At 41.1% G+C, this 27,500-nt stretch overlaps 4 protein-coding genes across 26 annotated transcripts in view; 3 read left to right on the forward strand and 1 right to left on the reverse strand.

Annotated features, from left to right (window-relative positions):
• The window catches only part of elavl1a (ELAV like RNA binding protein 1a), a 7,320-nt gene extending 1,521 nt beyond the window's left edge, over positions 1–5,799 (forward strand). For 2 of the 9 annotated variants that reach the window (XM_027153521.2, XM_027153522.2), the window contains 5 exons: positions 891–1,068; positions 1,397–1,500; positions 2,597–2,750; positions 2,832–3,057; positions 3,249–5,799. In XM_027153521.2, coding sequence (XP_027009322.1) covers positions 891–1,068; positions 1,397–1,500; positions 2,597–2,750; positions 2,832–3,057; positions 3,249–3,573 — 987 coding nt within the window. In that variant the 3' untranslated portion in view covers positions 3,574–5,799. Of the gene's footprint in view, positions 1–394; positions 511–890; positions 1,069–1,396; positions 1,501–2,596; positions 3,058–3,248 lie in introns of all 9 variants that reach the window. The other 7 variants (XM_027153520.2, XM_027153529.2, XM_027153523.2 and 4 more) reach the window with 6 other exon arrangements.
• Positions 5,800–6,353: 554 nt separating this feature from the next.
• On the forward strand, positions 6,354–11,985 carry zgc:101744 (Receptor expression-enhancing protein 6-like). Its single transcript, XM_027153531.2, has 5 exons — positions 6,354–6,552; positions 10,327–10,420; positions 10,666–10,804; positions 10,961–11,129; positions 11,688–11,985. The coding sequence occupies exons 1-5, from the start codon at positions 6,435–6,437 to the stop codon at positions 11,720–11,722; spliced, it is 555 nt and encodes a 184-aa protein (XP_027009332.1). The 5' UTR covers positions 6,354–6,434; the 3' UTR covers positions 11,723–11,985.
• Positions 11,986–17,102: 5,117 nt separating this feature from the next.
• The window catches only part of gng7 (guanine nucleotide binding protein (G protein), gamma 7), a 23,052-nt gene continuing 12,654 nt past the window's right edge, over positions 17,103–27,500 (forward strand). For 2 of the 9 annotated variants that reach the window (XR_007140925.1, XR_007140924.1), the window contains exons 1-4: positions 20,146–20,303; positions 21,252–21,340; positions 21,523–21,640; positions 22,300–24,952. Coding sequence is in view for 7 of the 9 variants with exons in the window: in XM_047815268.1 (XP_047671224.1) it covers positions 17,602–17,675; positions 17,864–17,955; positions 18,042–18,086; positions 21,252–21,340; positions 21,523–21,543 (321 nt within the window). In the remaining 2 variants the exon portion in view is untranslated. The other 7 variants (XM_047815268.1, XM_047815276.1, XM_047815280.1 and 4 more) reach the window with 7 other exon arrangements.
• nadkb (NAD kinase b) overlaps positions 26,232–27,500 on the reverse strand; it is a 6,642-nt gene continuing 5,373 nt past the window's right edge. For all 7 annotated transcript variants that reach the window (XM_047815232.1, XM_047815240.1, XM_047815235.1 and 4 more), the window contains exons 11-12: positions 26,670–26,752; positions 26,232–26,484 (exon numbers count right to left, since the gene is read on the reverse strand). In XM_047815232.1, the coding sequence (XP_047671188.1) occupies positions 26,325–26,484; positions 26,670–26,752 (243 nt within the window). In that variant the 3' untranslated portion in view covers positions 26,232–26,324. The remainder of the gene's footprint in view (positions 26,485–26,669; positions 26,753–27,500) is intronic.

The following is a 27,500-nucleotide window of genomic DNA, read 5'->3' on the forward strand; positions in this document are numbered from 1 at the left end:
CTTAGGGACACGTCTTGATTACGTGTGTGTGTGTGAGAGAGAGAGAGAGAGAGGGAAAGGAAAAGAGAGAGAGAGACGTTTTTATTATAAACTAATTAACACAGGCTAGTTTAATGTAGCCGTGACAATGAATTAATGCAGCATTTAATCGGAACGCTGGTTAGCTGTGCGAGCAGTGACCAATCAGGCGAACGTTCATTTTTCACCTGTGTGTGTGTGCAACACAACTGTGATTTCAGTGACAATTTCTCAATCCGAATCCTATGGTGTAAAATCCAAACAATCCTGCGGTATGTTGGGTCTGCCTTCGCGTGGTATTCGCACGGGGAGGGAGGAGTGGTGTATTTTTCACCTGGAAAATAAGGAGAGAAACAGTTCTACTGAATATTTTTAGGAGACAGACGCACAGAACGACAGGCAGCTGGTTTGAGAACAGATCCTCAGCAGGTTCAGTGTATTTCCAGCTTCAGTCTTTCCCCAAGGACTATAAGGTGTGGAGCCTCTTGTACGGTACATCTCTAACTGGTCAAACACTACATACTGGATCTATTGTAACTGGAATACACCAGTTACACCAGTACTGACAAAGCTGCAGTTACTGAAATCTATCTATCTATTTATTTATTTAACTTTTTCTTTAAACGGATCCTCCTTTGTATGGTTTTGTTTATTTTTTGTGCGATTACTAATATGACCAGGTTACTAATCAGTTTACACCAGTTTATTTGATTTCCTCTTTTTTTATTTTATTTTGAGCTTTAATGACAAATGTCATGACAGCGATTTTATTCTACGATTTGTGTATGTGTATTTATCGTCATTGATGGCATATCAATGATGGCAGTTAATAAATCGTTGTCCTTACACTGGGTTTTCTGTCTGTCTCTCAGGAGGTGTACGAAATGTCGAACGGTTATGAAGATCACATGGTGGAGGAGGCGAAGGATGCTAAGACGAACCTGATCGTAAACTATTTGCCTCAGAACATGTCTCAGGAGGAACTGCGCAGTCTGTTCAGCAGCATCGGCGAGGTGGAGAGTGCTAAGCTCATTCGAGATAAAGTCGCCGGTCCGTATATACGTTTTTAAAACAAATCTCTCTCTCTCTCTCTCACGCGCACACACACGCACACCGATAAGTCAGGAAAATATGGTTCTCTCCTATATATTTTTAATAACTTTCTAAGTGGTTTTAGTGGTTTTCAGCTTTAATATTTTTTTATTCAAGGTTTGTCTTGTTTTTTTCCCCTGCAACATGGTTAATTCATTTCTGATATTTTAATGATTTGTTTCTTTCTATTCGTAAGGTTTGTTTGTTGGTTTGTTTGTTTGTTGGTTTGTTTTTGTTTGGTTTAGTTTGGTTGTTTTTATTGTTTTGTTTGTGTTGTTTTCTCCAGGCCACAGTTTAGGGTACGGCTTTGTTAACTATGTAAACCCTAATGATGCAGAAAGAGCAATCAGTACTCTGAATGGCCTGAGGCTACAGTCTAAAACCATCAAGGTAATCTTACATCACTACATATTTTCCATCACGCGTGGCCTTTTAACCGTTGGGTTATTTCTGTTACCATAAATCTGTTCATTAAAGCTAAGAATTTGTGTTTACTTTTCACTCAGTAACACTCCACATTAAGGCCTGGGTTATACTTGATGCATGAAGAGCGTGTTTTTTTTTTTTTAATGGTTTTGTTGTTGTTTGTTTGTTTTCCCCCTTTTTATTTATTTATTATTGTGGTTGTGTCCCCCCCCCCTTCCCTCTTACAAACTCCACTGTGTACTTTACATACAGCTGGAGAATTAAAAACAATGGTCAGTAGATGGAGCCAAAATGTCCATGAGGTTAGCAGGATGGGCTGCAAAACCGTAGTCTTTTTCTTTAATACTTTACTGGGTTCCCAATCAGACCTTTTGATGGTTGTGTGAGGTTTTTTTTTTTTAATTCACACATTACTCACAAGCTGGTTAGTGTTGGTACTCAGTAACCACGTCAGTACATAAACATGTAACCCTGCACTGTTTTGCAGTCGTACTGCACCTTGCCGTTACGTAACGGAGACTGCCGATGATGTGCACAGTCGCTGTCGTAGCCAAATACGTGTTTAAAAGCGAGTATATTCCAGGCTTAAGAGATGGATGTTAATTATTTATGCTTCTAAGACATTAACAGTTTGTCTTATCAGTTTCTTTTCATTAAGCCATAATTAATTAATGAGTAAGTTAGTGAGTTAATGAGTAGGGTTTTTAGAAGTTTAACACTACCTGACTAATATTGTCATTGTGCTAATTAAGCTGATTGGTTAATAAATGTAACTAATCACACTGCGTTGAGATGCAGTATTAGTTCTATAACTTATTTCTAACATGTTAACCAGTTTGTTTTGTAGATATTTTGGAGCTCAATGATGGTAAAAAAAAACAAATGTAGGCCTCTGTGCTGCATTTTTATTGGTTTATATTGAAACGTGTGACTTTCCCAAACAACCTGCATCATTGTTCAGTATTTTATAGTTATTGAGGAGTAAGACATGTTTCTGTAACCCATCTTTCTTGTCAGTCTGCTTTGTTTGTAACCTGATTTGTTGTGTTTCCCGCCGCAGGTGTCATACGCACGGCCGAGCTCAGACTCCATCAAAGACGCCAATCTGTACATCAGCGGCCTTCCTAAGAACATGACGCAGAAGGATGTGGAGGACATGTTTACACGCTACGGACGCATCATCAACTCGCGTGTGCTCGTCGATCAGACTTCAGGTGAGCAGGAAACTCCGTCTCATCTCCATAATCTACTGCTTCAAGGTATCACTTCATCAACACTGTTCCTGTTCCTGCCAGGTCTTTCCCGTGGAGTTGCTTTTATACGCTTTGACAGGCGCTCTGAGGCAGAAGACGCCGTCAAAGAGCTGAATGGGCAGAAACCCGCCGGTGCAGCCGAACCCATCACCGTCAAATTTGCTGCGAATCCTAATCAGATTAAAAACACACAGATAATCCCTCAGGTCTATCAGACGCAGTCTCGCCGTTTCGGAGGACCTGTACACCACCAGGCCCAGAGATTCAGGTACACACACACACACACACACACAGGCTTTATACAATTACATTCTTTATATGACACACAACTGAGTTGATGTTCTTTTGATGAAACTTCTCAGAAAAGGTTTAATTTCTTTTCTGTTCCATTTAAATTTAGGCCAGGATTTGTCAGTCTGTGAATGTATGTATTTAAAAATTGTGTGTGTGTACTCTCAGGTTCTCCCCAATGGGTGTGGACCACATGAGTGGTCTTTCGGGGGCGAACATGGGTGGGAGCACACAGACAGGGTGGTGCATCTTCATCTATAATCTGGGTCCGGACGCAGATGAGGGAATCCTGTGGCAGATGTTTGGTCCTTTTGGTGCCGTCACCAACGTCAAAGTGATCCGAGACTTCAACACCAACAAGTGCAAAGGCTTCGGCTTCGTCACCATGACCAACTACGAGGAGGCGGCCGTGGCTATCGCTAGCCTTAACGGCTACAGACTGGGGGACAAGATACTGCAGGTGTCTTTCAAAACCAGCAAGACACACAAGTAGAAGGACATTGTGGAAAGCTGCTGTTTTTATAGTTTCATTCAGTTCACACACGCCGCTCTTCACTCTGCTCTCACACACACATCACGTCGCTACATCACTGCAGTCATAACGACCATCGTAAAATCCATCACTTTAATATTGTGTTGTATGGTTGAACTGATTATTGCCACATGTCCTGTGTGTTATTCCACTTTATACCGTGTCCGTTGCCATCTTTCTGCTCATGAAGTATAACAAGATGGTCAAACTTTTGGGTCTCCCCCCGGAATGCTAGTAATGTTTCTCCTTTGTATCATAATTACACGTCGACTAGCTTAGCTTTGGTAGGATTAGTTGTAATATTTTTTTTTTCTTTGGTAAGTGTGTTTGAGAAGTCCCCCCCCCCTTTCCTTTTTTTTTTCTTTTCTTTATTTTCCCTTAAGGTGCATGACTGCCTGTTTTTGTTTTGTTTTGTTGGAATTGTCCAGTTTGTGTAATTTTCAGTGCTTGATGTAAGTATTGTTACACACACACACACACAGAGGGGTCACAGCTTGGTTGCTGTATGGACGTCTGTATCTAATCTGATATGATCAGCTGTATAAGATCTGAAAATGTTCTGTTCCTGCTTATAATGACAAACGTTAACAGAGCAGTGTGTGTGATGTCTTTGCCTCTGCTGTCTGTCTATATGCAGAACTGCATGGAAATCATTGGCCAGCATGTGGGAGAGGGCGGAGCCTGATTATGTATGGGCGGGGCTAATTTCAGAAACCGGAATCTAGATTTATGTATTGTGAAATAGTTCCTTCTCTTGTCTCGATTGTACGATGAACACTTTGACACGGTTTATTCCTGAAATTCAGAAATGTCTCACCGTCAAGTCTCTGCTTATGATTTATTATTATGGGATGTTTTAGACATTCTCAGCAGTCACTAATGTTGCATCTGTACAGTGTTTCAACGTGTGATGCCTTACAGTTTTAAATCTATTTTCCTCCAGTTTTTGAATCCGTGGCACTTTTCCTGATTGAGGCTGTTGTGTGTCGAGTGAAGTAAAAGTTGTTTGTTTATTTAAGCGATTCTTTAAGTTAAAAAAGAATAAATGAACTACAGAGCAGGTGAAAGTAAGAAGGACCAAAGATGAGGAAAGTTCCCCTGGAATAATTACAATAAAATAGTTTCCCCATTTCTTATTTCAGCTTCAGGCCTTTTTCCCCTTTGTTAATCTGTTTTATGGCTTTAGTTGTATTTTGTTTTGTTTGTTTTTTTTCTGACTAATCAAAAATGGCCATTTGATATATTTTTTTTGTTTGTTTTGAGTGACAATTCTGATCATTAAATTTTATTTTCATTTGCTGAATATTTTTTCGTTTATTTCTTATGTTTCTTTGCTTTCTTTTTCACATCATATTAGACATTTTTTTTATTATAGCTAATAAATTCCGTTATATACGTTTTTGTCTCACCTACATGGTGTAGAATTAGCTGCGATTACATTAACGTTTTAAGCAGAAGGACCAAGACACTGAAAGTGCGTTTTGTAAGTGTTTATTTTAATTCATTTTTGGTCTGAGATCCAATTCAGTGTCCACATTTATTTGTCTGTCATGCACAAGAACCACTAAAAACCAGTTGCTTCTGCTTTGTAATTACATCTGTGTCAACTTAATTCATACAACTGCTTATTACATTAGTATTTAATTGCCATGTGCACTTCAGGAAGCTACTTAACGACAGCTAATCTGTCCTGTTCATACGTTGGCACATAGTGATAACAGACGTGTCTTTTGATGTGGCAACTTTATGATGATTAACTGCAGTGACAGTCTGATGTTGAATTCTTTCTATGGTCATTTCCTGGTTTCCCAAACCGTGATTGGCTGAAGTCGAGCTGCTGAAGTCGTGTTGCATTTATTATGGTTTATAACTCTATCACAATACTGTAGATACTGTGGGATCCTTAACAGTAGTTACGTCAGAGAAACCATGTTGCTATGGTAACACACCTCTCTCTCTCTCTCGTGTCTGATGTTGGACACTAGTGTTAAAGTCCTGCTCCACCCTCTTGGTGGTGAATTCATTGTGTGTGTGTGTGTGTGTGTGTGAGAGAGAACGTTATATTTATTGTTGAACATGATTCATGTCCTACATGTACAGATTTTTTTTTAATTGCCTTTTTTTTTTAGATCTACAGTCAGACTGTAATGTGGTTTTATTTCAAATAAAATTCTAAGCAAATTCAAACGGCCTTTTGTTGTAACATCTCTCTCTCACACACACACCCACACACACCACGTGTTGTACAGTACCATCATCCCCAAACTCCGCCTGCTCAGGTGGTTTACACCTGTTCACCTCCCTCCCGGGTATGGTGCGGTCCGGGTCCATATCAAACACCCCCCCACACACACACGCACACAATTTCAGCAGTGGTTTGTTCCAGTCTCATCCCCCCCCCCCCCCATGCGGATAGACTGGTTTGTTAACTGGACGTAAAGAAGTAAAATAAACTGAAATAAAGAAACGAAAGTAATAAAGATGATAAATGAGAAGAGAAACAATAATAAAAAAAAACTGAGAATTTATTAATCTTTTATGTCACGAACTGTTGAGAGACGAAACCCGAATAAAGAAGAGATTAATAATTAACAACGGAATAATAAAATTATTAATAATTAATAAAGAAATATCACAATATTATTTATTAACCACAACCGGTTTCAGAGTTTCACACGTGACGTGGCAGGAATCCCGCTCTCTGATTGGCTGTCCTGGGCTTTGTGACGCCACGCGCGCGTGATACCTGCCATACTGTAACGGAGCACGGTGTATGCGCCTGACACGCTGAGTTTAACGGACACGCACGCAACGTTAACGCCATGTGGACCGCGGTGACGGAGCGTTACGAGACGTTTTTAACGGAGAAAAACATACTAACGGATTGTTTAACGGACCTCGAGCGGCGCACCGGTGTGAAGAAACAGTACATTATCTCAGGTACGGACTCAGGTAACGGGTGGGTGGCACTGACTCACACACTGTCACACACACACACACACACACTGTCACATACACGCACACGCTCACACACACACACTCAGTGAACTTCAACTTCACCTGGAACACACACACACACACACACACACACACACACACATTGTACTTTATTCGAGACACGACAATAAACTTTTATCCATTTATAGTTATATTTAACGTCCATGGAGCGTGAGCTCCTGTTGTGTCTTCTGTCTTCTGTCCTCTCAGCTATAAAAAGTGTTTCCCTCCACAGTGTCTCATTATTGTCTCACTTTAAGTTAATAAGAGAACACACAGCTTGTCATGTTCCTGAGAGACCGGCGCTGACACTGGGGTCTCCTTCCCTACATGATACATAAGTGTATGCTATTTAATGTGTTTATTATCAGTACAGTGTGAGCTGTACACGTCCCTGTGCAGGAGCTAATCTAAACCTACTGTACAGTCAGAGCTGCTCTTAGATTCATTAACACCTTCTGATCCTCTGAGAACAGCTCTGCTCATCCACTACTTCTGTGTTCATAAACATCTCACATGCAAATTTGAACAAATCCCCTCATCTGAGTCAGCTGCTGTGTCCTGGGGAGGACGTCCTGATGATGTCATCAAAAGTTTGTCAGTTTTTATAAACACAAACAAACGTGTGTGTGTGTGTGTGTGTGTGTGTGTGTGTGTGTGTTGACGACACACCCTCATCCTTGTCTCTCTCCTCTTGCTGGTTTGGATTTCACAGCTGCTCACCAGGTTTATTTATAACAAGATCCTTAAGTATCAGTACCACACACAAGCTGCTGAATACACACACATACACAAACACACACACACACACACACACACACACACACACACACATGTTCAGTGGTCTTCTAGTCATGAAAATCTAGATGTTCTAATTAACATTTCTGTCATTAGACATTAGACTGACATTAGACTGTCATTAGACTGCCATTAGACTGTCATTAGACTGACGTTAGACATTAGACTGTCATTAGTCTGTCATTAGACTGACGTTAGACATTAGACTGTCATTAGACTGTCATTAGACTGACATTAGACTGACATTAGACATTAGACTGTCATTAGACTGACATTAGACTGTCATTAGACATTAGACTGTCATTAGTCTGTCATTAGACTGATGTTAGACATTAGACTGTCATTAGACTGTCATTAGACTGACATTAGACTGACATTAGACATTAGACTGTCATTAGACTGACATTAGACATTAGACTGTCATTAGACTGCCATTAGACTGTCATTAGACTGACGTTAGACATTAGACTGTCATTAGTCTGTCATTAGACTGACGTTAGACATTAGACTGTCATTAGACTGTCATTAGACTGACATTAGACTGACATTAGACATTAGACTGTCATTAGACTGACATTAGACTGTCATTAGACTGACGTTAGACATTAGACTGTCATTAGTCTGTCATTAGACTGATGTTAGACATTAGACTGTCATTAGACTGACATTAGACTGACATTAGACATTAGACTGTCATTAGACTGACATTAGACATTAGACTGTCATTAGACTGCCATTAGACTGTCATTAGACTGACGTTAGACATTAGACTGTCATTAGTCTGTCATTAGACTGACGTTAGACATTAGACTGTCATTAGACTGACATTAGACTGACATTAGACTGACATTAGACTTTCATTAGACTGACATTAGACATTAGACTGTCATTAGACTGTCATTAGACTGTCATTAGACTGTCATTAGTCTGTCATTAGACTGACGTTAGACATTAGACTGTCATTAGACTGTCATTAGACTGACATTAGACTGACATTAGACATTAGACTGTCATTAGACTGCCATTAGACTGTCATTAGACTGACGTTAGACATTAGACTGTCATTAGTCTGTCATTAGACTGATGTTAGACATTAGACTGTCATTAGACTGACATTAGACAGACATTAGACATTAGACTGTCATTAGACTGACATTAGACATTAGACTGTCATTAGACTGCCATTAGACTGTCATTAGAGTGACGTTAGACATTAGACTGTCATTAGTCTGTCATTAGACTGATGTTAGACATTAGACTGTCATTAGACTGACATTAGACTGACATTAGACTGACATTAGACTTTCATTAGACTGACATTAGACATTAGACTGACATTATACTGTCATTAGACTGACTGACATTAGACTGTCATTAGATTGACATTAGACATTCGACTGACATTAGACTGTCATTAGACTGTCATTAGACTGACATTAGACTGACGTTAGACATTAGACTGTCATTAGACTGTCATTAGACTGTCATTAGACATTAGACTGACATTAGACTGACATTAGACTGACGTTAGACATTAGACTGACATTAAACTGTCATTAGACTGACAGACATTAGACTGACATTAGACTGACATTAGACATTAGACTGTCATTAGACTGACATTAGACTGACGTTAGATATTAGACTGTCATTAGACTGACATTAGACTGACATTAGACTGTCATTAGACTGTCATTAGACATTAGACTGACATTAGACTGACATTACTGACATTAGACTGACATTAGACTGTCATTAGACTGACAGACATTAGACTGACATTAGACTGACATTAGACATTAGACTGTCGTTAGACATTAGACTGAGATTAGACTGTCATTAGACTGACATTAGACTGACATTAGACATTAGACTGACATAAATTAGACTGTGACATTAGACATTAGACTGACATTAGACTGACATTAGACTGACATTAGACATTAGACTGTCATTAGACTGACATTAGACATTAGACTGACATTAGACTGACACAGTGTACACAGTACTGAACACACATGTACACAGTGCTGAACACTCACATGTACACAGTACTGAACACTCACATGTACACGGTACTGAACACTCACATTTACACAGTGCTGAACACTCACATGTACACAGTGCTGAACACTCACATGTACACAATACTGAACACTCACATGTACACAATACTGAACACTAACATGTACACACTGGTGTAGCTAATGGGCTGTGGAATCTGTCACTAGGTCGCCAGAACACATACAATTAACAGAGGAACTGAACTGGATGGATCAGTTTCATCATGTGACACTTATTTCCCTACACAAATAACCACACACACACACACACACACACACAAACACACACATACACACACACACACACACATGTATTGAGTAGAGAATAGAGAGTGTAGCCTTTAGTATGTTACCCAGGAATCTTTCAAACACTGCTGTAGAGACACGTGACATGAAACACTGGTCCATTTACCCATGTTGTGTGTTTTGTGTGTGTTTCGGTTACATTTGGTGTGTGTGTGTGAGTGAGAGAGGGAGAGAGAGAGAGAGAGAGAGAGAGAGAGAGAGAGAGAGAGAGAGAGAGAGAGAGAGAGAGAGAGAGACTGTGTTTAGAATGAGTTTGGGCCATGAATGTTTGGGTCAGGTTTGGTGTGTGTGATGATGTGTTTGTGGGTGTAGTATGAGGGTGGGTGTGGTTGGACTGTAGATGATGGTGTGTGTTTGTGTGCTTGTGTCTTTAAGGCCATGTGTTTGCTCTGTGTGTGTTTTGGGCTGAGAGATTTAGTGGAGTTAAGGATCTTATCACTCCTCTTCAGAAAACTACAGCTGCAAAAAGTGTGTGTGTGTGTGTGTGTGTGTGTGTGTGTGTGTGTGTGTGTGTGTGTGTGTGTGTGTGTGTGTGTGTGTGTGTGTGTAGGTGCACTGTGCATCATAACGCTGTACCTGTTATTTGGATATGGTGCGTCTCTTCTCTGTAACTTGATTGGATTCGCCTACCCTGCCTATGCATCGTAAGTATGAGACACACACACACACACACACACACACACACACACACACACACACACACACACACACACACACACACACACACACACACACTTTACCAGATTGCAGGAAGAGAGGTACCAACCCTGAATGCTGTCTTTATTTTGACCCTGTGTGTGTGTGTGTGTGTGTGTGTGTGTGTGTGTGTGTGTGTGTGTGTGTGTGTGTGTGTGTGTGTGTGTGTGTGTGTGTGTGTGTGTGTTCACAGTGTGAAAGCGATTGAGAGCAGAAATAAAGAGGACGACACACAGTGGCTGACGTACTGGGTGGTTTATGGTCTCTTCAGTGTGGGCGAGTTTTTCTCTGACATTTTCCTCTTCTGGTTTCCGTTTTATTACGCTGGAAAGGTTCACACACACTTCACACACACACAAACACACACACACACACACACACACACACTCACACTCACACTCCACACACATACACACATACATGCAGAAGGGCCAATGTGTGTGTGTGTGTGTGTGTGTGTGTGTGTGTGTGTGTGTGTGTGTGTGTAGTGTGTGTTCCTATTATGGTGCATGGCCCCTGTGTCCTGGAACGGTTCTCAGCTGATCTACACTCGAGTTGTTCGTCCGTTCTTCCTGCAGCACGAGGCAGCGATCGACAGTGTGGTGAAAGACCTGAGCGGAAAAGCTAAGAGTGCAGCGCAGTCCACTGCTAAAGAAGGTACAACTTAATGTGTTACGAGTTAAACAGTTTTGTTTAGAATCTAAGGTTAAAAGTTTATAATGTGTAAAGATATAAATGTTAACAATGGTGAAAAGTGTTAAAACGTTCGCTATGCTAACACAGTTGGTTGCTAAGATATTGCTAGGTAGTTGCCATGGTGCTGTTAGGTGGATGCTGTGCTAAACCAGATGGTTTCTACACTATTCTGTGTGGGTCGTAGTGTTGCTACATGGCCCTTATGTATGGACAGGTGCCAAGGAAACTAAGCCATTATTATTATTACATTTATATTGTTTCCCTGCAGTGTGCAGAAATGTGTGACGTCCTCAACAAAGACTAAAAGAGATCAAACAGAAGTGTATTGAACAGATGTTTTGAGGGTGAAGTGTAATGTGTATACTGTGTCTCTGTATATGTAACCTTTACAATATGGCAGATTGTTGAGTACCCATAATGCACTGCAGCAGTTCAGAGTATTTACTGTTATCATTTAACCTTTAATTCGTTATTACTGTCTTCTTTCTTCTTACTTTTTAATTCTTGTCTCTGGTTCAGGTTTCACTCTGCTGGCCAGTGCTAAGGATAAATGATTGTTTTCAGCAGGTGATGTGAAGAAAAGGACAATTTTTTTTTCACCACAGTGCCTATCATCATCATCCTCATCATCATCCTCATCATGTTCAGCGACGGAGCACCAGCTGTTTATATTTTATTAATATTGTCCTTACAAATGTGAATTCATGTAAACTTTGTGACTTCACTCCATAGTGATCTTGTTCATCAAGAACAATGTGTTTGTGTTTCCACATCAGTTTTAATACATAAAATATTAATAAACATAAACTACATCTGATGAAAGCTCTTATACATCTTTGACACCAAACTGGTTTAAAAAACAGACAACAACAAAAAACGCTTCTGAAAGAGAGCTAACTTATACTCAGAGTCAGTTACCATAGAAACAGGGTTAGGGTTAGTAGTAACTTACTCTGTGAACCTAACCAGGTCAGGGGCAGGTTTTCTTCAGTAAACCCAGAGTTTCTTTCGGTCTCCTCTACTTTTTAAAGAGGAAGCGACGTTAAAACACCTCATTTATTGCCCACATTTCAGTTACACAGAGTGCATCAAAATGAAATAAAATGTCCTGTTATGGACGATCCTGTGGATGAAGATACTGTATTAATTCATAGGGAGTTACATTTACATCGGGAGAGGATTTTGAGGCCCAGAGTGGATGTTTGGTCACATCCCTATGCATTTTTATTTAAGTGGTACCATTTTTCTTTACAGTCAATAAGATACATCCATAATCTCATCCATCCTTACATCAGAAACATCAGCCATCGCGGCCGTGCTCTTACATCCGAGCAGATGTTTTGTGTTGCCTTACGTTTCTGTGCAAATGGTAGTTTTGCACATATGATGCACAACATATTAATAAGGCTACTGTTTACAGAGTGGTCAGGAAAGTGTGTCTCGCTCTTAAGCGCTTTCTGACCATTTTTGTGTTGTTTCCTGATAAAATAAAATTCTGTTCTTCAGGTTTCACCTCTGATATTATAACAGTTGGGAATTTACTCTAAATTGTTCTTAATTACTAACTACAAATGACATTTTCATCAAGTCTAATTAGATTAATGTAATAATTACTATCTCTAGAAAGTTTTGGTCTACTTACTAATTTGTTCTACTTACTTATTAATTACTTTCTAAATCCCAAATCAACATCAACCAGTCGAACAATAAGGAGAGACACGAAACTGCACTTCTAATGCTGTCACATAAACAATATACAAATACATGAATTATCCTTGAATTGACGAAAGTGTGTAACTAGAGGGAGAGGTTTACATTAAAAATATACCTTTTAAAAGTCTGTAGGGTTTTATTTTTATAAAGGTTTTTTTTTAATACGTCTCCATATGATTGCATAAGCACTTCCACTTCTGCTGGTGACAAATATGCAGACTTTTTTTTTGTCTGACGCTGTTGCCATGGTGATTCGTTATATCTGCGCTCCATTTATAATGGCTTTTTATATTTGTGGTGCACGCGCTTAACTCAGTCAGTCAATTTAGAGTTGATAAAACTAACTCATTTCAGCTGTTCTGTAACCGAACACTCAGAGTTTTCCATGTCAGGGTTTGTTCAAGTTTAAACTCACAGTTGGTTGAACCACCTTTCTGAAACAGGCCCCAGGTGAGCAGGAAACTCCGTCTCATCTCCATAATCTACTGCTTCAAGGTATCACTTCATCACCACTGTTCCTGTTCCTGCCAGGTCTTTCCCGTGGAGTTGCTTTTATACGCTGTGACAGGCGCTCTGAGGCAGAAGACGCCGTCAAAGAGCTGAATGGGCCCAGAGATTCAGGTACACACACACACACACACACACACACACACACACACACACACACACACACACACACAGGGGTCACAGCTTGGTTGCTGTATGGACGTCTGTATCTAATGAACAGCTGTATAAGACCTGAAACCGTTCTGTTCCTGCTTATAATGACAAACATGTTAATGGAGCTGTGTGTGTAAGAAGGACCAAAGATGAGGAAAGTTCCCCTGGAATAATTACAATAAAATAGTTTCCCCATTTCTTATTTCAGCTTCAGGCCTTTTTCCCCTTTGTTAATCTGTTTTATGGCTTTAGTTGTATTTTGTTTTGTTTGTTTTTTTTCTGACTCTAATCAAAAATGGCCATTTGATATATTTTTTTTTGTTTGTTTTGAGTGACAATTCTGATCATTAAATTTTATTTTCATTTGCTGAATATTTTTTCGTTTATTTCTTATGTTTCTTTGCTTTCTTTTTCACATCATATTAGACATTTTTTTTATTATAGCTAATAAATTCCGTTATATACGTTTTTGTCTCACCTACATGGTGTAGAATTAGCTGCGATTACATTAACGTTTTAAGCAGAAGGACCAAGACACCGAAAGTGCGTTTTGTAAGTGTTTATTTTAATTCATTTTTGGTCTGAGATCCAATTCAGTGTCCACATTTATTCGTCTGTCATGCACAAGAACCACTAAAAACCAGTTGCTTCTGCTTTGTAATTACATCTGTGTCAACTTAATTCATACAACTGCTTATTACATTAGTATTTAATTGCCATGTGCACTTCAGGAAGCTACTTAACGACAGCTAATCTGTCCTGTTCATACGTTGGCACATAGTGATAACAGACGTGTCTTTTGATGTGGCAACTTTATGATGATTAACTGCAGTGACAGTCTGATGTTGAATTCTTTCTATGGTCATTTCCTGGTTTCCCAAACCGTGATTGGCTGAAGTCGAGCTGCTGAAGTCGTGTTGCATTTATTATGGTTTATAACTCTATCACAATACTGTAGATACTGTGGGATCCTTAACAGTAGTTACGTCAGAGAAACCATGTTGCTATGGTAACACACCTCTCTCTCTCTCTCTCTCTCTCTCTCTCTCTCGTGTCTGATGTTGGACACTAGTGTTAAAGTCCTGCTCCACCCCCTTGGTGGTGAATTCATTGTGTGTGTGTGTGTGTGAGAGAGAACGTTATATTTATTGTTGAACATGATTCATGTCCTATATGTACAGATTTTTTTTAATTGCCATTTGTAGATCTACAGTCAGACTGTAATGTGGTTTTATTTCAAATAAAATTCTAAGCAAATTCAAACGGCCTTTTGTTGTAACATCACACACACACACACACACACACACACACACACACACACACACACACACACACACACACACACACACCACGTGTTGTACAGTACCATCATCCCCAAACTCCGCCTGCTCAGGTGTACCTGTTCATCTCACCCTGGGGATGGTGGCAGGAATCCCGCTCTGTGATTGGCTGTTGGGGTCCTATGGGGTCAGAATTGTTTCGTTATTCTGAATAAATACACTATGATCCACAAATAAATATAAAGAGTTTCACAAATATTTTTACAAATTTCACAAAAAGAAATGAAATTCACAAATAAATAAAATGGGATTTGTAAATAATAAAAAAAAATATAAATTGTATTTATTTGCGAATTGCTTCCTGCTCATTTGTGAATCGCGTTCTGTGCATTTGTGAATCACTGCACGCATTTGTGGATTGCGTTCTGTGCATTTGTGGATTTGAAACATTTCTAAAGTCAAGACGTGCACAAGAATTCACAAATAGGTGGACTCCGCCCACCGTCTACTCCAGCCAATCGGACAACGGTCTCGTGGCGCGGACCAATCGTGGCACGGTCTACCTCAAACCAATCACGTTCTGATTTACTCGCACTATCACAGTGTAATATGTACTGCAAAATACGATTAAAAAAAAAACATTTGTTGCAGATTCGAGCCCAATCTGGTAACCCTGTATGGATTGTAGCCAGCATTAAGGGTTAGTTCAATTCTGCTTTCTTTGGAAACGATTTCAGCATCATCAATTCGTCCAGGGGTAGTGTGAAGAGCGAGTAAATCAGAACGTGATTGGCTGGAGTAGGCGGTGGGCGGAGTCCACCTATTTGTGAATTCTTGTGCACGTCTTGACGTTAGAAATGTTTCAAATCCACAAATGCACAGAACGCAATCCACAAATGGGTGCAGTGATTCACAAATGCACAGACCGGGATTCACAAATGAGCAGGAAGCCATTCGCAAATAAATACAGTTTATACATATTTATTTTATTTGCAAATCCCATTTTATTTATTTGTGAATTTCATTTCTTTTTGTGAAATTTGTAAAAATATTTGTGAAACTCTTTATATTTATTTGTGGATCATAGTGTATTTATTCAGAATAACGAAACAATTCTGACCCCATATGTGTGTGTCGAGGGTCATGTGTTTGCTCTGTGTGTGTGTTTTGGGCTGAGAGATTTAGTGGATTTAAGGATCTTATCACTCCTCTTCAGAAAACTACAGCTGCAAAATACACATTGTGTGTGTGTGTGTGTGTGTGTGTGTGTGTGTGTGTGTGTGTGTGTGTGTGTGTGTGTGTGTGAGTGTGTAGGTGCACTGTGCATTAGTGATGGGAAGTTCGGTTCTTTTCCGCGAACCGGTTCTTTCGGACAGTTCGATTTAATGAACCAGTTCAAAAATCCAGTTCACCAGTTCTTTTACGTCCTGACGTAATGACGTCATTCACAATGACGTAATGACGCTAATTCCATTATCCAGCTGCCCGCAGATATTAATACAATCAATTTAACACATTCGAAAAGTTCTTTGTAATCATAACTTTAGTTGAATACGTTTCTTACATTTAAGTTTTGCAACTAAAACACGCAGTACAGGCATTTATGTGCAAACGTGGATGTTTTACGTGTCTTAAAGATATAAAGTTAATAAACTAATCAATTTACAAAAAGCAGCATATAAAAATACAGACTAACCTGCACAATAGTCAATAGTAAAATTAACTGACATATATTGAGTGACATATATTGATTTTTTTTATTTAAATGTTTAATAGCTTATGACTAGTTACTATGCATATCCCAATATGTATAATTTGCTCTGAAGCTTTACGCATGCGCAGCATCAACAGTATGTCGGACGCGTCCGAAACAGTTCTTAGTTCAGTGTACTGATGATTCGCTGTACTAGTTCACTTATTCAAGCATGCGCAGTATCAACAGTTCATCGGTTCTCGGACGCGTCCGAAAGAAACAGTTCTCAGTTCAGTGTACTGATGATTCGCTGTACCAGTTCACTTATTCAAGCATGCGCAGTATCAACAGTTCATCGGTTCTCGGACGCGTCCGAAAGAAACAGTTCTCAGTTCAGTGTACTGATGATTCGCTGTATCGGTTCAGTAATTCACGCAGTGTACAGGAGTTACATATACTCCGGGTTATTAGTTTATTTAGAGTCAGACCGACTGTCAGGCATGACTGAAAGTGAGTAACTTTAGTAACTTGTGGATCAGCGCTGACTCAAGTCGCGAACTGTTTAGAACGAATCAGTCCGATTTGGTGAACCGGTTCATCCAGTTCAATAAAAAGAACTGGTTCAAAAGAACGATTCGTTCACGAACTGGCCATCACTACTGTGCATCATCACGCTGTACCTGTTATTTGGATATGGTGCGTCTCTTCTCTGTAACTTGATCGGATTCACCTATTCACGTATCATAAGTATGACACACACACATACACATACACACACTTTACCAGATTCCAGGAAGAGGGATACGAACCCTGAATGATGTCTTTATTTTGACCGTGTGTGTGCACGCGTGTGTGTGTGTGCGCGCGCGCGTGTGTGTGTGTGTGTGTGCGTGCGTGTATTTATGTGTGTGTCTATGTGTGTCCGTCTATGTGTGTGTGTGCGTGTGTGTATGTATTTGTCTGTGTGTTTATGTGTGTGCATATGTGTGTTTGTGTGTGTGTGTATGTGTGTGTGAGTGTGTTCACAGTGTGAAAGCGATTGAGAGCAGAAAAATCGACACACAGTGGCTGACGTACTGGGTGGTTTATGGTCTCTTCAGTGTGGCCGAGGTTTTCTCCGACATTTTCCTCTGCTGGTTTAAGTGTTATTATGCTGGAAAGGTTGACACACACTTCACACACACACACACACACGAGCACACACACACACACACGCACACACACACTCACACTCCACACACATACACACATTACATTACAGAGCACATGGGTCAATGTGTGTGTGTGTGTGTGTGTGTGTGTGTGTGTGTGTTCCTGTTATGGTGCATGGCCCCTGTGTCCTGGAACAGTTCTCAGCTGATCTACACTCGAGTTGTTCGTCCGTTCTTCCTGCAGCACGAGGCAGCGATCGACAGTGTGGTGAAAGACCTGAGCGGAAAAGGTTAAATGATTACTGTTATAATTTAACCTTTAATTCTTTATTCCTGTGTTCTTACTTCTTACTTTTTATTCTTGTCTCTGGTACAGGTTTCACTCTGCTGGCCAGTGTTAAGGAGAAATGGGTTCCAGAAGGTGATGCTTTTCACCGCAATGACTATCATCATCATCATCATCATCATGTTCAGCAATGAAGCACCACCTGTTTATATTTCATTAATATTGTAAACTCTTAAAAAATCTGATGAGCTCATATACATCTTTAACTGGTTTAAAAAACAGACAACAACAAAAAACAGCTTTGTGGAGTAAACAATGACTTAAACAAGCTGAATATGCTACTAATAAGAGTGTTTATCTACAGTATATTAAACTCCATTTAAGGTCCAAAATATGAAAATAATTTACTAAAAAAACATTAAGATTAAAACATTCACAATTATATAAACACAAATAAGGATAAAGAGTGTAGTTAATGTATGGCTGTGTCCCAATCCAGTGCTTCGTAGTGCACTAACTAACACAAACCCTTAACCAGATGTTCTTTATCTGAAGACACCACAGCTGTCATGATGCTGGTCTTCTTTAACACCTGAAGTTAACCAGGTTAACCGTTAAACCTCAAACTGACTAGGAACAAACTACACACTATATTTCTGCTCTTTTTTAGTCTGTAAGGTCTGCTTTATAAGATAAAACATTGGATTAATATGTTATTAATGATGCAGTATAGATCACATGATGAAGTTCAGATGGAGTGTAGAGCTGTGTAGAGTTGTGTAGAGCTGTGTAGGGTTGTGTAGAGTTTGTGTATAGCTGTGTAAAGATGTGTATAGCTGTGTATAGAGTTGTGTATAGCTGTGTAGAGCTGTGTAGAGTTGTGTATAGCTGTGCAGAATTGTGTAGAGTTTGTGTAGAGCTGTGTAAAGATGTGTGTATAGATGTGTAGTTGTGTAGAGTTTGTGTAGAGCTGTGTAAAGATGTGTGTAGAGATGTGTAGTTGTGTAGAGTTTGTGTAGAGCTGTGTAAAGATGTGTGTAGAGATGTGTAGTTATGTAGAGTTGTGTAGAGCTGTGTGCAGAGTTGTGTAGAAATGATCAGGTCTTCTGGGTTACTTGTGATTTAACAAGGCTGCCAACACACGCAATTGACCCAAGTCTCACGCCACACCCCCATATTCTCACGCCACACCCCCCATATTCTCACGCCACACCCCCATATTCTCACGCCACACCCCCATATTCTCATGCCACACCCCCATATTCTTACGCCACACTCCCATATTCTAGTTAATGTTAATTATTGTTTTCTAAGAACAGAATGTCAAGTCAACGACATCCCATAAAAAAATGATTTTATTTATATCAATCACAACTCATCAATCATGTCCAGATATCTGACTGGTGGTGGTGTCAGTATGGTGTCAGTATGGTGTCAGTGTGGTGTCAGTATGGTGTCAATATGGTGTCAGTATGGGGTCAGTATGGTGTCAGTATGGGGTCAGTATGGTGTCATTATGGGGTCAGTATGGAGTCAGTATGGTGTTAGTATGGTGTCAGTATGGTGTCATTATGGTGTCAGTATGGTGTAAGTATGGTGTCATTATGGGGTCAGTATGGGGTCAGTATGGTGTCAGTATGGGGTCAGTATGGTGTCAGTATGTATACATTAGAATTTTCTGTTATAGGATGTTATCTAGTCAGGGTTCAAGTGGGAGCTGTATCCAAGTCAATGATTAAGGCTGTAAAATCAGCCACCAGCACTTATAATTACATTAAATGTAATGTAAATATCCCAAGAAATTCTGTACAGATACCGAATACTTTGACAATCAATATATATACTTAATACACTTCTGCTAATGCAAGGATTTTGTGTTTGTATTTTTCCCCACACCAAACCACGCCCCCCACAAGCCCCTCCCCATAACCAGAGCCCCGCCCCCAAAATCTCACTCTAAACTGAACTCAAAAGTTGGCAGCCCTGGATTTAATAACAAACCATTATGTGCATGTTTAAAATTAGTTAAAAACCCAGGATGGTTAAAAGCCCAAAGATCAGCTAAGAGACTTAGATGTATTTATATGTATAAACCTTTGGATGTTTATAATAGTTTATAATAAGCATTATTGACGGCTTGAGCAGCACTGCGCATGCGCACATGATTCCTGACGCGCGTGCATGAGCGTGATGCGCATGCGCTTTGTGAGTCAGGGGGTGTGGCGACAGACAGACAGACAGACAGACAGGGGGATTCGGGTGGACACACAGCAGCTAACGGCTAACGGAGTAAATTGATCCCTTTAAACACAAAGACAAACACACACACACACACACACAGCGGACAGAGAGGTGAGTGTTTATACTTTAATGGCGGATGGGTGTTTGTTAGCCGCAGTGTTACTCAGTGTGACACAAATCGCTGCTTTTTTCTCCTCAGTTGTGTCACGAACCGCACATTTAGACCGTAATCACCTCAGTGTGGTAAATGACACACTGGGAATAAACTGTGTTTGTGTGCAGATATTTACCGTTAACAGGCTGCACGCGCCTCCGGTCACCGACTCTGTAGCTGTGAGGAGAAAAAACACGATGTGTTTATTGTTTATTTACTAACACACACACACACAACACACACGCAATACACGCTATACACACCCTATACACACACAAACTATATACACACTCACTATACACACACTCACTATATACACTCACTATACACACACACACACACATTCACTATATACACACACACATACTCAATATACACACACACTATATACATACTCACTATACACAAACTATACACACAGACACACTACACACACTATACCCATACACACACACACACATACTTTACACACTTTAAAATATCAGAATTATTAATTCTGAATAAATTAGAAAAAAAACACAAATACAAATTCTGAATAAATTATTATGGGTAAATACTTTATATACAAAAAAACTTTCTGCATTTTTTTATCAATAATAATAAGTACAGTTCAGTATATTATATAAACAGTTATTAATCTTTATTGATATTTGTTAAAAAAGCCTTGTTTGTTTTTGTGATATTACATACTAATCTAAAACACAGCTCCACTCTGCCATGCACACTTGGGTTATTTACCCCTCCTTGGCAGGCAGAAGGTGAGTTACAGTGGTGACTTAACACACTAGGGTATCAGTACACACATGTTAATTACACTTAACTGGGTCACAGCCCTCTAATTAATATTGTGAGAGATTAAACACACTTCATTCATCTCACCCTGGTGTGTTTTTGTGTTTCTGCAGATCCATCAGCACCGATCCTTAGACCCAGAAGCCGTGTGGAGAACCTCAACACGGCGTTCGGCAGTGAGCGTTACAGGAACACAAAACAGGTTAATGTGTGGAACGTTTCTGTCTGTCACAGTGAAGGAGAGCTGAACATGGCCTCAGAGGCAGAACTTAGTTTCATTAGTATGCTAGCATCAGTAGGGGGTAAAGTTTATAGTGGATGATGTCATAATGGGCAGATCACTGTTGCGCTACATTTTTTAACTAATAAACTGTGTGTGTTCAGATTTCTCTCTTAGTGGTGTGATATCCGATGGCCCAGAATGTCTACGACTAATAACATAGCACAAGCCAGGAAACTGGTGGAGCAGCTGAGAATCGAGGCAGGCATTGAGCGTATCAAGGTATACACACACACACACACACACACACACACACACACACAAAGCTCTAGAATGATCAGCTCGTATGCTCGAGGTTTTAGATCAGTGTAATTCACACTGCAGAGGGCTCTAAAGGTTCTAAAGGCCTTAGACAGAAGAAGAACACCTCTCTGTGGATGTTCTAGAGTAGACATGATGGATATAGGGCTCTAGTTACAGATTCCCAGTGCAGAGGTTCCTGAATAGTCTCGGGTTTAATTTTTTTGTCTGTCACACAAGTTTAAAAAAAAAAGTTAAAGTGGCCATTTATGAAAACCTGTTTGCTTTTGATGTTTAATTATTGAAGTAAGATTAGTTAGCTGGTAGTACCTCTCATAGTTACATCATCTCTCTGTCTCTCTCTCTCTGTCTCTCTCTCTCTGTCTCTCTTTGTCTCTATCTCTCTCTCTGTCTCTCTCTCTCTGTCTCGCTTTGTCTCTCTCTCTGTCTCTCTCTTTGTCTCTCTCTCTCTGTCTGTCTCTCTCTGTCTGTCTCTCTCCCTGTCTGTCTCTCTCTCTGTCTCTCTCTGTCTCTCTCTGACTCTCTCTGTCTCTCTCTTGCTCTCTCTGTCTGTCTCTCTCTCTGTTTCTCTCTCTCTCTCTCTCTCTCTCTCTGTCTCTCTCTCTCTCTCTCTCTCTCAGGTGTCCAAGGCGGCCGCTGATCTGATGAGTTACTGTGAGCAGCACGCCCGCAGCGACGCCCTCCTGGTGGGCGTGCCCACTTCTGAAAACCCCTTTAAAGATAAAAAACCATGCATCCTTCTATAGCCAATCTCCCTCTTCCTTTCTCTCTCTCTCTCTCTCTCCCTCTCTCTCTCTCTCTCTCTCTCTCTCTCTCTTTCTTTATTTCATCCATCCATCTATCTGTCATTCTCTTTACATGTCTGTCTATCCTTCCTGCCTTATTCAGTTTTATTTCTAAAATAACGCCCGTCTCACTTCTCACCGAGACCGAAGGGTGAGTGTGTATGCGATGAATGAGAGGCGGCGAAGAAGAAAAGGATGAAAAGAAGTAAAGGAAAATAGAGCTGTGGTTGTGTCTCAGTCCACACCCTGTAATGGGCTCTCGTTCACTCCCACGATGCACTGCGGCAGGATGGCATCCTGGGAGGAGGCTGTAGGGGAGTGTGTTGCAGTTTGGGTCACAGCCAATATGGTCCATCTTTATATTTTTTACTCGTTTTATTTTCCAGAGAACGTCCCTGCGTGAAGTTTTCTACACGTCCTCACAGACATCAGTGTTGTGGAACATCTGAGTAATAATTCAGCAGTGCAGCAGTGAGGGTTCTGCAGCACAGAGGTATTGGTTCTAAACCTACCTCACCTTCAGTTCTAACTCCAGTTAAATCCATCTGGAACTCTGATTGTAGTCCACACAGAACCCACCAGCTCCGTGTAGAAACTTTGTTTAGAACGGTGTTGCCTGTGTGTGTGTGTGCGCGTGCGTGTGTGTGACTCTTTAACGCTAGCTGTGTGTTGCACTTTTCTTTTGCTGTACTGTGTTTGATAAACAGAGGCACGGTTCTCCTGTGTTCTCTCTGTGATCTTTATTTCCTGTCCTATTTTTCCTCACTTCCTCTTCCACACATTGTGTTCCACTTATGACTCAGAGTGTGTGTGTGTGTGTGTTTCTTCTGACTGTTTTTATTTGTATGTTCAGATGATTAACCTGAGCAGGTTTTGGATGGGATTCTATCATCTGTAGTGTTTCATTCCCATCAGTTCTAGAGTTTTCAGCAGGTTCTAAGATCTTAGAATCCTCTCCGTAAGGGACGTGAACTTCCTCTGTGCAAAGACTCTAGTATTCTACTGTGACAAAGCTTCCTAGACACGAAGGAGCACCAGTTCCAGAAACCTTGAAGCAAGGTTGTAGAAGTTTTGAACACCAGACTCCCCATAAATGAAGAATCATCAGTGTTTTTTAGACAGTGAGGACGTTCCGGAACCTTCTGGAACCTTCACAGCAAACCGCTGTAACTCAGAAATGCTCAGCACGAAGGTTACGATTTCCTGAACTCTCAGGGCTCAGTTTTTCAGAAGTTTCTCAGAAGTGTTGCTGGTCTCTGAAGGTTCCATCCTCAGCTTGAAAAGGTTGTAGGATCCGAAAGGTAGAAGCTCGAATCCTCAATGAGATGGTTCTAGATTGCTTAGAATAATTCTGGATTTCTACACCTGCTGAAAACCTGTGTGTGAGCGTGTGTGTGAGCGTGTGTGTGAGCGTGTGTGTGAGCGTGTGTGTGAGCGTGTGTGTGAGCGTGTGTGTGAGCGTGTGTGTGAGCGTGTGTGTGAGCGTGTGTGTGAGCGTGTGTGTGAGCGTGTGTGTGAGCGTGTGTGTGAGTGTGTGTGTGTGAACAGTGCTAACACGGCTCCTGATCACTTCCTGTAACTGTGTCCCGAACCACAACACAAATCACCACACTACACCATCATTAGCAAGTGGTGCTAGCTACATGTTTATGAGCCATAGTGAGGGTTTCCATGACAACACAAACAGTGAAGTGGTTTGGGACGCAGCCTGTAGTTAAAGGGGTGGTGTAAAGGTGTGTATTCTGGCTTTGTCCAAATTCTGCTTCTATCTTGCCTGCCCTCATTTGTAGACTTTGGCACAGTTCAAGTTCAAGTTTATTTGTATAGCACATTTACAAAGGTTGTGTGAGACGATGGTGTTGAGTTTACTGACGTGTGTGTGTGTGTGTGTGTGTGTGAGAGAGAGAGAGTGAGACATAATCCAAACCCAGTTTAACAATATGACCGTTCAGTTTGTAGAGAAGAAAAACAATGAAGTGCCAAATTCAGAGCACGCGCGCGCATGTGTGCGTGTGTGTGTGTGTGTGTGAGAGAGTTCAGTATTTTTGTACACAAAGTGACACGAACTTAAAAAAAAAATGGCTGAATGAATGTTGAAATGTAAGCAGCTCTGCTGGTCATGTGGTGCAATAGTAATGGCACCCTCATCACAAAGGAGTGTCTGTTATCTCCTGATGGAAAGAGTTAACAATGAAGCAGAAATAAAATGGTGTGTGTGTGTGTAAGCGCATCAACTTATTACAGTTTGAAGGAGTGTTCACAATACTCAGTAGTCTTAATGTGCCAACTCTCCTGTTCTGTGAGTGTGTGTGTGTGTGTGTGTGAGAGAGAGAGAGAGAGGGTGAGTGTGTGTGTGTGTGTGTGTGTGTGTGTGTGTGTGTATATAGCTACTTTAAAAATCCCAGATTGCGGAGATTCAGTGCAAAGTTTCCTAAACATTTAACAGAGATGTGGTGACGATAATTATTAAGGCTGTGTGTGTGTGTGTGTAAGCTCCACCTTCATGTTCTCTTCCCTCTGCATCCTTTCTGCCTTGATTATGAAGATATCTCTATTTTTTGTAACTGTTTCTCTCAGATGTGCCATAAATCATGTTTTCTTGCACACTGTTAATATTTTGTGGATTTAAAAAGTTGCTGTTTAAAAATGAGAAGGAAAAAAAAGACTAGTGAATAAAGATAATGTCACTCTGTGCTGCTGGGCTCTGTCACTTTATTCCTCTTATTCTGCACTTATCATGAACAGTACGAATGTGGTGTAAGAGTTTGGCCACGTTCACACTGCACGTCTTAATGCTCAATTCGGATATTTTGCTCAGATCTGATTCTTTTAAAATGTGACCTATATCAGATAGCAGTGTGAACCGTTTGCTGTTTCGAACTGACCCGCATGCGCTAACGAACAATAACGATGACGTCACACGCCGTCGCTCTAAAAAGTTGGCAAGGTTATGGAGGAAGTATTATATCATCTGGTGCAAGCAAACATATGTAATGCTATAATGTGATGTATTCAATGCAAACAGCTGGTTCACGTAACCACTTGATATAACACTCTTAACACACACGTTACGTCACATTTCTGTCACGTTTTCCCCGGCGCAAAAAGAGAAAGAAAAAAAAGTTTTCGCCGGCGCAAAATTGTGACGAATGCCGATGTAGATTGACGTAAAAGTCGCATCAAATCCGCCTTGCCTGTTCACACTGCGGCCACATTCTAAAAAATCAGATTTGGGTCTGATTCAGGACCACATATGGAAGTGGCCCAGATCTGAGTGTTCACACTACTGAAGAAGTCTGACCTGGTCACTTCACCCCTGCAGTGTGAACGGGGCTTTAGTGTCTGTTTTGTCAGGACTTGGTTGAGCAGGTTGTCCACATTGTGTCATTGAGTTCCACTGCACTTTAACACCACCCTGAATGTCACATCAACACTTAACACACAAATAAATATACAAAAACATTATGACTAAAGCCTTTATGATCATTTAACAGCTAATGTACACAGATTACAGGTCTTCATGCAACTGTGTGTGTGTCAGGCGTCAGTGTCGGTGGAGTGTGTGTGTGTCAGGTGTCGGTGGAGTGTGTGTGTGTGTGTCAGGTGTCGTGGAGTGTGTGTGTGTGTGTGTGTGTGTGTGTGTGTGTGTCAGGCGTCAGTGTCGGTGGAGTGTGTGTGTGTCAGGTGTCGGTGGAGTGTGTGTGTGTGTCAGGTGTCGGTGGAGTGTGTGTGTGTGTGTGTGTGTGTGTGTGTCAGGCGTCAGTGTCGGTGGAGTGTGTGTGTGTCAGGTGTCGGTGGAGTGTGTGTGTGTGTGTCAGGTGTCGGTGGAGTGTGTGTGTGTGTGTGTGTGTGTGTGTGTGTCAGGCGTCAGTGTCAGTGGAGTCCGAGGCGTCACTCAGATGTGTTTGTTTCTTGCGGATGTTCCAGTGTAAACACTCGGCTAAACTCTCGAACCAGTCGTACACCAGCCCGTGACAGCACAGAGACGGAACTGGGTAACACGACGTAGTGATCTTAATGCTGCACACACACACACACACACACACACACACACACACACACAGAGCAGGGATTAATAATACACACACACACATATATACCACTGAACTATTGTCCTAAATACACAGTAATGTGATGTTACTTCCTGTTTATTTCTGCAGTAGTGTGTAATTTGGGACGCGGCCCATCAGTCAGCGATGCCTCACCTGTCTCCATGTTGGATTTCCTGTCTCTTCCTGCCATCGAAGGAAACCCACGCTGTGTTCCGAGCCTCTGGAGAGAGAGCGATCTGAACAGGGAGAGAGAGATGATCTGAATGAACAGAAATGTCTCACTTTTTTTGTATAATCACCATCGTTTTACTCTCATTCTCCCTGTCTCACACTCCTGTGTCAGTCTGTCTCACTCTCTCCTCCTTTGTCTCCCTGTCTCACACTCCTGTGTCAGTCTGTCTCACTCTCTCCTCCTTTGTCTCCCTGTCTCACACTCCTGTGTCAGTCTGTCTCACTCTCTCCTCCTTTGTCTCCCTGTCTCACACTCCTGTGTCAGTCTGTCTCACTCTCTCCTCCTTTGTCTCCCTGTCTCACACTCCTGTGTCAGTCTGTCTCACTCTCTCCTCCTTTGTCTCCCTGTCTCACACTCCTGTGTCAGTCTGTCTCACTCTCTCCTCCTTTGTCTCCCTGTCTCACACTCCTGTGTCAGTCTGTCTCACTCTCTCCTCCTTTGTCTCCCTGTCTCACACTCCTGTGTCAGTCTGTCTCACTCTCTCCTCCTTTGTCTCCCTGTCTCACACTCCTGTGTCAGTCTGTCTCACTCTCTCCTCCTTTGTCTCCGTCTCACACTCCTGTGTCAGTCTGCCTCACTCTATAGTCTTTTGTCTCCGTCTCACACTCCTGTGTCAGTCTGTCTCACTCTCTCCTCCTTTGTCTCCCTGTCTCACACTCCTGTGTCAGTCTGTCTCACTCTCTAGTCCTTTGTCTCCGTCTCACACTCCACTCCCTCATGCTTTCCTGACTTAGTCTCTCACACTGTCTCAT

This window comes from Tachysurus fulvidraco, chromosome 1 (assembly GCF_022655615.1).
Source record: "Tachysurus fulvidraco isolate hzauxx_2018 chromosome 1, HZAU_PFXX_2.0, whole genome shotgun sequence".
NCBI classification, from domain to species: domain Eukaryota; kingdom Metazoa; phylum Chordata; class Actinopteri; order Siluriformes; family Bagridae; genus Tachysurus; species Tachysurus fulvidraco.

What these genes read in the sequence shown, in the direction of transcription:
- zgc:101744 (XM_027153531.2), top strand. Translation starts at nt 6,435, where the DNA reads ATGTGGACCGCGGTGACGGAGCGTTACGAGACGTTTTTAACGGAGAAA. An exon ending in GCCTACCCTGCCTATGCATC is followed by an intron (nt 10,421 to 10,665) that starts GTAAGTATGAGA and finishes GTGTGTTCACAG; the next exon opens with TGTGAAAGCGATTGAGAGCA. An exon ending in CGTTTTATTACGCTGGAAAG is followed by an intron (nt 10,805 to 10,960) that starts GTTCACACACAC and finishes GTGTGTGTGTAG; the next exon opens with TGTGTGTTCCTATTATGGTG.